The sequence below is a fragment of the Arvicola amphibius genome, chromosome 2 (genome assembly GCF_903992535.2).
Source record: "Arvicola amphibius chromosome 2, mArvAmp1.2, whole genome shotgun sequence".
NCBI lineage: Eukaryota > Metazoa > Chordata > Mammalia > Rodentia > Cricetidae > Arvicola > Arvicola amphibius.
In genome coordinates this window covers 178,022,380-178,031,285 of record NC_052048.2, presented here as the reverse complement: position 1 = coordinate 178,031,285, position 8,906 = coordinate 178,022,380, and the positions used below count along the sequence as shown (strand labels likewise).

The 8,906-nt window shown below is 41.9% G+C and overlaps 1 protein-coding gene across 1 annotated transcript; it reads right to left on the bottom strand.

Moving 5' to 3' along the window:
* Positions 1-789: 789 nt before the first annotated feature.
* On the bottom strand, positions 790-1,228 carry LOC119807910 (ubiquitin-60S ribosomal protein L40-like). Its single transcript, XM_038320138.1, has one exon. It carries the CDS (start codon positions 1,189-1,191, stop codon positions 805-807), a length of 387 nt encoding a protein of 128 aa, XP_038176066.1. The 5' UTR covers positions 1,192-1,228; the 3' UTR covers positions 790-804.
* Between the last annotated feature and the right edge of the window lie 7,678 nt (positions 1,229-8,906).

Below are 8,906 nucleotides of genomic sequence, written 5' to 3'. Positions count from 1 at the left end.
AATCATATCAATATGAAAGTAATTATATTTGTTCCATTTGAGATTCTGTTCCTGAATTCTCTTGTGTATGATTTTAATGCCATAGTGACACACATGGGTGTGTTTCTCTGTCTGTGTTCATCTCTAATATTCCTACCCATCTCACTATTTTTTTTAACTTCTTAGTCAATTCCATTTTAGAAACACCATAGAATCAAATTTCCTACCCCCTTTTGTTTCACTGAGTCTGATATTTTTGGCTTTTGGTCATTTTTAGCCAATCGCATCATTACAAGAGCTACACTTGATCTCGGTTTTGCCCCCTTATTTTATGCTTCTGTTCTTAACGCTTCCCTTTTTCTTTCTAACTCCAGCAATCAGATTTACTCGCCCTCCCATTTGTGATTTGCAAATTACTTTCTCCATTTTGTTTTTTTCGTTTGAGCTTGCTTAATTGAAAATGTACAGCTATGATTAAATGAAACGTCTTTATTTCATTAGCTAAAAACAGTTGCACAAGTGAAATGTTTGCATTGGAGAAATTCAAGTAGCAGCTAAACATGCTGGGGCATGCCTGAGATCCCAGTCCGGGAGAGAGGCTGAGGCAGGAGAATTGTGGGGTTTGGGGGGAGACAACCTGAGTTTACATAGGAAATTTTAGGCCAGCTTTGGGCTACATACAGTGACATCCTGTCACGAACAAAACAAGTCAAAGAAGACCAAGGTGTGTGGAGTGAAAGTGTAAGTTTCTTTTTTTTTTTTTTCCACTGGATGGAAGGGGACTTTATTTGGTCCCAGGGTCGTGGGCCAGTTATGGCCCCAGCTTTATTTGACCTTCTTCTTGGGGCGCAGGTTGTTGGTGTAGCCGCACTTCTTCTTGCGGCAGTTGACTGCACGGGGGTGCAGGCGTGCATAGCACTTGCGGCAGATCATCTTGTCACAGTTGTACTTCTGGGCAAGCTGGCGAAGGGACGGCTCGATGATGCCACCACGCAGACGAAGCACCAGGTGCAAGGTGGACTCTTTCTGGATGTTGTAGTCGGACAGGGTCCGGCCATCCTCCAGCTGCTTGCCGGCAAATATCAGCCTCTGCTGGTCAGGTGGGATGCCTTCCTTGTCTTGGATCTTGGCCTTGACATTCTCGATGGTGTCACTGGGCTCGACCTCAAGAGTGATGGTCTTGCCCGTCAGGGTCTTCACAAAGATCTGCATGTTGGCGTCTGCAACCCGCTCGGTCGCCGCGTTGGAAAGAAAGAGAAAGTGTAAGTTTCTTGCAAGGCCCCAATCTCCTTGCCCTCTAATACCCCCCAGAAAGCCACTATGCCGACATCAATACGTATTGTTCAAACCTTCTCTATGCAAGTGGGAGAGAGTGTGTGCGTGCAGATGTGTAAACATTTCGAAATTCATAGACAGAACCCATACCCATGGCTTCCTGCTCTCTGCTTCTTCCATTGGTAGATCTCACTGTCGAGTTCCCTATCAGCACCCAGATACCTGTTATCTGTGCTATCTATGGCAGTAGCCCAGAAGATGGCTGTCCCCAAGTTACATACCATTCCTCTAGTGACCGGTGTTTAGTTTTCATTTCAACCGTGTTCCTGCAACAAATCTTTGACATGCGTAGTTGTATTGATAGTTGGAAGTGAAGTTACTGAGTCAAAAAAGTATGTGCCATTAAGGCTTTCAGAATTACTGCCCGAGTATCCCTCAAGAAGTCAGGGGCCGGTGCGATAGATGATCCAGTGGGTACGGACACTGCTGTCTGGTGACCTGAGTTTCATCTTTGGAATCTGAGGAAAGAGAGAACTGACCCCACAAACTGTCCTAGGATCGTCACATGCATTAGTATACACGTACACACACACACTTGTGCCCACACACACACACACACACCCTCATATGCACACGCGCGCACACACATACACACGCCCTCAAGAGGCACACCTAGTGCCTCACACCCTTACTAATCTTGGATGTTAATGTTGTCTAAGAGCACTTGCTGCTCATCCAGAGGACCCGAGTTCAGTTCCCAGGCCCCACATCAGGTGGTGAAAGTGGCCTCTGCCTGACGTCACACAGGTCACCGTCACACAGGTAACGACCCTGTAGACTCTGTGAACACCCTGTACTTTGCTCACTTGCCTACACTGTCTCCTGCCATGATATAATTAGCAGGTGGATGTGTGTTAATTCTTTGTCTGGAATGTTTGCTGAAAATATAATTACAAGCTCAGGGCCTCATTTTTTTTTTATTGCTGTTGTTGTTGTTTATGATGACTTTGGCCTACAAGATCTTAAGAGTTTGTAGGATATAAATCACCATGTATCTTCTTTCATGGCTTCTGGGGTTTGTGTTTTCCTCCGCTGAATAATCACAGAGATGTATATGTTTTCACAGTAACTTTTAAATTCATATTCTAAAATTTACAAACAAGATATTTTTTTAAGTGCTCCACTCCATGAATCTGAACAAATTATGTAGCGGCCACCACCATAGGAGATAGCAGAGTTCTAGAATCCTCGACGCTCACGCCCATCTTCTCGCATGCCAGCCCGTGGTAACCCCTGATCTGATTTATTACTGTTATTATTTTAATATGTATAGGTGTGTATGTCTGCACGTGGGTATGCTGACGTGAACGCAGGGGCCCTCAGGAATCAGAAGTTGCAAGCCACCTGATGTGGGTCCTGGAGACTGAACTCAGGACCCCTGGAAGAGCAGCTCTAATCCATGGAGCCCCTCTCTGGTCCCTCCGATATGCTACGGGATTTCTCCCGCACACAGAACTGACTTCTCCCACTCACCCCTAGTGCCGTATGGTTTGGTGTCCGCCTCCCATGACTTCTTAGAGCTGCATTCTATTATAAGGAAGAACCCTTCACCCACTGAAGGGCTCTTTGGCTGCTTCTAAAGTTTGGGCATCTAAAGGGTTAGAGGGTCTTACGGGAGCTGTTGGGCCTCACGGGCAGTCACCCTGTCCTCTAAAGCAGCGATACTGCTCTGTGTTCCTCCCTCGGTGTCCTTCACTTGCCTGGTTGGAAAGCTACGTTCTACTAGGTGTGCATGGGTAATTCACTGTGAGTTTCATTTGTACTTTAAACAGAAACTGATCATGTTCAGTGTCTCCCATGGGTGAAGTATCTGAGCAAAGATTTTGTTCACTTCATACATTGAGGGGTTTTCTTATTTATTGAATTTCCAAGTTCTTTATGTTTTTAAATAAATCTCTTGTCAGATGCACAATTTGTAAAAATTTCTTCTACTCTGCGTCTTGTCCCCAATGTTTTAGCAGTGTCTTTTGCAGAGGAAAATATGAAGAAGTGTTTATAATGTTTAAAGAAATCCGTTCTTAACGGCTTATGTTTTGGGTGTGGTGTATAAGGAATCTTGCCTAGCCCCAGAACACAGCCACTTTCCCCTCTTCTGTGGATTTTCTTCATAGCCCTGGAATTTACATTTAGGTCTATGATCCATTTCAGTCATAATTTTTTTAGAAGCTGCAAAGTACAAGATACAAGGTTTAGATCAGGATGGCGTTTGTTTGCTTGTTTTCTGAGAGAGGCACATACTATGTAGCCCAGGGTGGCTCCAAACTTGGGATCAGGCTCACATTGTCCTAATGACTGTAGCTGAGGATTAATTCCTTAAATCAAATGATGTGACAAAATGAACTTTGTTCTTTTCCAGAATTGTCTTCCATTAGTTCCTGTCAATAGATATGACCTGCACAGGAGTCAGATCGATTGGGATTCTGATCGGGACCACTCTGAATTGACACAATTTCTACCCAATGCTGTGTCTTCCGTGAACTGGAACTTGTGCATATACAAGCTTTCACTGGTGTTTATTAATTTTATCATCACAGATAATGCACATTTCATTAAACATCTATTAAATATTTCTCATTTGGTGCTAGCTTTTGTAGAAAGCCTTTCTTTTTCTTATTTTTGTTTTTTATTTGTCCATTATCTGGATATAGGAATACGATTGATTTTTTTTTTTTTAATATTGACCTCACATCCTAAAACCTTCCTAAAATTGCTTTTTGTTTCTTGTAACTTTTTGATAGATTCCTTGGGAGTTTTTAAGCAGACTGATCTCATCTGGAAGAGAGCGGTTTCTCTCTGGCATGCCTTTCTTGTTTTGTTTTGTCTTCATGCCTCACTGCATGAGAAGGGGTAAGAACCTCCAGTAAGGCACTGAACAAAGATAGGAGTGGACCGCCCTCGCTTCCGGTCACCCCACGCTTCATCGTTAAGTACAATAGGAGCATTTTTCAGCCATCCATTCGCTGTTTGTTTTCCGTGAGTTTTTGTCAAATACTTGTGTATATTCTTTCACATCCTAAACTTTATTTTAGAGCTCAGATCGCTCATCCACATAGAACTTTTTAAAGATGGTATGTGAAAGTAATTGAACTTAATCCCCCCCTCCCCCAAGTGACTGTCAATGTTCTTCAGTGAGTGTCCATGTTTCCCCTCACGTGGAATGGCCGCTGTTGTCCTTCCCTGAGCTCTCTCATTTATGTGGCTGCTTCTGGATCATGTCTTTTGTTATTCCAATTAACTAGACTATTCCCATGCCGACACCACACCGAATCTTTATGTTTTGAAAGCTGCTAAAAAAAAAAAAAAAAAAAAAAAAAAAAACGTTACTCTTGTCGTGTTTCTCTTCCAGATGAACTCAGATCCGCCTGCCAGATCCCATCCAGAAACCTGTTGCTCCTCTGAATGGCAGAGCATCGGATTTATAAATATTTATAAATACACTCGATACTGTAGAGCCATCGGTGCTTACTGAGCTGATTTTCATAAACAGGGTCATTTCGCAGCACCCAGCATCTCTATTAGGAAACTCTGTGTTTCTCTGTTTGCTCAAACCATTATCTGTGTATTTCCATTTAGTGGTATAACTCCTCCATGAACATGTGTGTATAGTTATCCCGTTGATACCTTACTAGCTACATAGTGTTTAGACTTTTCTCTTGAACTTAAAAAAAAAGTTACATGGGAATATCTGTAAAAAAGTGACAATTTTGTATCTTAAAATTTTTCACCCACTTCACACTCTTCAAAACATTGCGTTGGATGGGGTGTCTGGTTCAATACTGCACTTATTCCTTCATTGTTCCCATTGTCCATGACTAGACAGTTAGTTCAAGCCTCAGACGTTTGGGAGCAGCAAATGTTTCAGACAGCAAATGTTTCTCCCCTTATGACTTATCTGCTAAGATGTGTTTAGCCAGGACCGTGTATTGCATTTATCAATTGCTTTCTGAAGCACCTTTCTATGAAAAGTATCATCCTTTTTATCTTCAGAGAATACAATGAATTCTGCCAAGGTCCAGCTGGTGAAGACTCAGCAGCTTGAGCAGGGTTTCAGGGCTCTTTCAATGTTTAGACTGTTTGTACGGCTGTTCACAAGATTAACTTCTTTTCGGGTCCTGTCAGAGGAAGGTGGTAGCGGTTCCCTGTGAATGAAAAGGTGTCTCTCTGTTTTGCGAGTCCCTTACTTTTCATAGTTGTACATAGCAAAATTACTGTGTCTGCTTCTGGTTTCTTTCTGATCTTTGATTATTTTCTTTATTCTCCCCCACAACACATTTCCCAAGACAGGGGTTGTATAGCTCAGGCTGGCCTGGAACTTTCTGTATAGCTAAGGAAGACCTGCTAGAACTCTGGGTGTCTGCTACTCAATCTGGTGTGGGGGATAGCTACTGCTTATTGAACCATCATCCTCGCTATCTTCCATGGATAGAGCACTTCCTCTTAATGTTAGCTGTATTTATTTTACGTTGTACACAACAATCCCTCAGTTTTCTCCCACACACTTCTTGCTCCTTACATTGGTCATGTCTTTTCTATTTTTCTCAGTCAATTATCCATTTTATTGGTCTTGGATGGTAATTGGTTTTATTAATGAGGTCCAACTCTTTTGTTTTTATTTGGTTGATTTCTACTTTGTTGCTATTCTTGTCTTCCTTTTACTTCTCGGGATGTTTTGTTTCTGTTATTTCTCTAGTGCTGGAGTCCAGTGCTCAGTTTGTTTATTCTCACGATTTCTGTTCCCGCAAGCTCCTAGGGCTGCAGATCTCTCCATTTGCTCCACTTTGCCAGTGCGCGCAGACCTTGAAGTGTGATTGGCTCATTTGCTCCTTTCCAAGTAGTTTGTGATCTCAAATTGAACTCCTCTGTAATCCAAGTTAATTAGATGCGTACTTGCTCACTTCCAAGAGGATAGTGGCTTTTGTCTTTGTTGGCTTTTTAAAAACTACCTTTTTGTTGTTAAACAGTGACTCTATGCCTAGGGCAGCAATTACAGGCTGTGTAATTTCTGTCTTACCCTGGACTTTCCTGGACAGAATGCTATGTCAGTCTAAGCAAACTGCTCACCCAATATTTCTTGAGTATAAAGTCTCTTAATTATTTTATTAGAATATACCAACTGCTTATCTTGCTATTTGAAATGCTTAAAAGTAATATTGGTTTGCACGGCTGACATTAACATAGTATATCTTTTTATATTACCTAAATTTAAATTCCTGGGTGACTTGGTTTTAGGTGCTGTAGATACATAGCATATAGTTTTTAGGATTTTGGGTCCTGTTTCTGTTGACTCTAACCTGAAGGTGTTTGTATTTTCAGTGTGGTGAATCTATTCACATTAGCATTATTGGTACTTCAATCTAGCCACATCCATTTAATTATTTTCTATTTAGCATATTTTTTTTCTTTTTCCTGCCCCTCCTTTGTGGGATTGTAGTGGTCCCCTTATTTCACTAAAATATAAATAACTAAATAAATGTAATGGTTGGGAAGTTATACGTCTTACTTCAATTTTTCCCAGTGGTTGACTCTTTAATTTTTAAGCCGCATGTTTAATCGTATTTATAAAATTAATATGTTCAATTATTCACTCTAACTAGCTGCTCGCTAAACAATCAAAAGCCTGCCCTGGACCTTCTGCTGCCTTCTAAGTAGAAACCATCAGGGACTTTAGCTGCAGCTCAGAGGGTTGGTTCACCTCTCCCCGCATCCCTCCCCTCCCTCCTCCTCTTCCCGCTCCCCTCCCCCATCAATAATCATTTTAAGCTTTACCATTTTTTTGTCCCTAAATTTCCTGCCCTTCCTGCCTTCCTCTTTTCTCCCATCATTTTCCCAGAATGCGCTGTCTAACTGCTCTTCCAGAGGGGCTCTTGGGTGCCCTGTGCTCTGACCACCTGCCTTTCTTAAAGTGTTTTAATTTTGCCCCCACATTTGACTAATTGGTTCACCTGGGCAGAGGATCTGAAGTTCAAATCTTTTTCCTAGCGAACCTTGATAGCCCCACTTCACTGTCTCCCCGAATCCACGTGATTAAAAGGCCCCTTTCCCTCCTAATTGCCAACATTCCCCCTCCCTCTCTCCTAGGAAGCAGACTAAGAGGGGCATCTGGCTAGACCTTTGCGGGGCTGCTTCCCCAGCCCCCGCCACTCCTTAATCACTCATTCATTTACCAGATATTTGTTGTGCATCTGATGCTCCAGCTGTGTTCTGGGACTTTAAAAAAAATAAAGCATTGCATGGGCACAGCAAAGTATAGAGAATAATAAAGCAATCAGCAATGTACCTACAGTTCACACTGACAAATCTTATCATTTTGCCTCATTCATTTCAGTTTCTTTAAAATAAACAAAACAGTAAAGAACCAGGCAAAACTTTTCCTTTTCCTTCCTGCTCTAAGTTTTTTGTTTACCACAATTGATATATTATACTTTAAAAATATGGAAACAGCATTATGGATGTAGGTGGTTGGAGAATATACAGATAAACAGCGCATAGTAACAAATGCAGTGCTCGCTACCTGCCTGTGTGCTATAGAATCATGTTCCACACATTAACATATTCCTGCTATAACCTGGTGAAATAGGTGCTATTATTCTTTCTATGAACCAGGGACCTTAACTTAATTACTGCTACATAGGTGGTAGGTGACAGCATCAAACCCTGGCAATCTGGCTGCCGTTTGTACCACTCACAAAATAGGAGGAACTGATAAGGTAATAATTAGCCCATGTTCATAAAATTAAGTAGGTTTTCTTGTTGGTGGTGGTTAAAATAAAAGTGGTATCATTTTTGACACCTACTTCTAAAATCTTGCAGTATTTTCTGCCTCTACTCTGTTTACTGAACAGAAAACACAACCCATGATCTAGCAAGCTTTGGGTCGTCATTTATTTTTAATCCTATATAGCACTGCCTTGCATTTTCATAAATATTTAGGTTGCTTCAAAAGATCACAGGAAATGCTGCACTGAATATGTTTGTGGATGATCTCTGAGGGAGATTACGAGTTCCTCTAAGGCATGTTGCCAAAGCAAGAAATGGCTGAGTAGCAAGGCTTGCACATCGTCATCTTGACAGGTTATTGTCGCCAACCTATAATCCCCCCCATGGGAAAGAGGAGGGCACCAAGCTCAGCCTAGCTTGTTACACTCCAAAGTCAAATCCCATGCTCTGAGCTACTGAGCAGAATCCAGAGAATCTCACAGGAACTTCCTTCCTGTCTGAATGTAGCTAACTCTCCTGAGTCAAGTCTTATGTGGAAGTTTACTGAGGACTTTCTCTGTTCTTCCAGTTCTCCTCTGAAGCTTCCAACCCTACAGGCTCTGAGTATTGACCTTTAGTTAAATTAAGGGCCATTCTGTTTCCGACAGATATAGATCATCTAAAGCGGGCTAAAGTCACTGTGTTGTGTAACAGAACTTACACTGTTTGCCCAACTCTGTCCCCCTTGACCACTGCAGTAAGATCACTTCCGCTTGCGAATGAGCGTGAGTCTGAGTGTGAAACGAAGTTGTTCAATTGGATCTAAATGAAACCCGGTCACTAGGAACACAGTAGTTTACCAGTCCAATCTAAAATATTGTATGCCTTGATAAGAT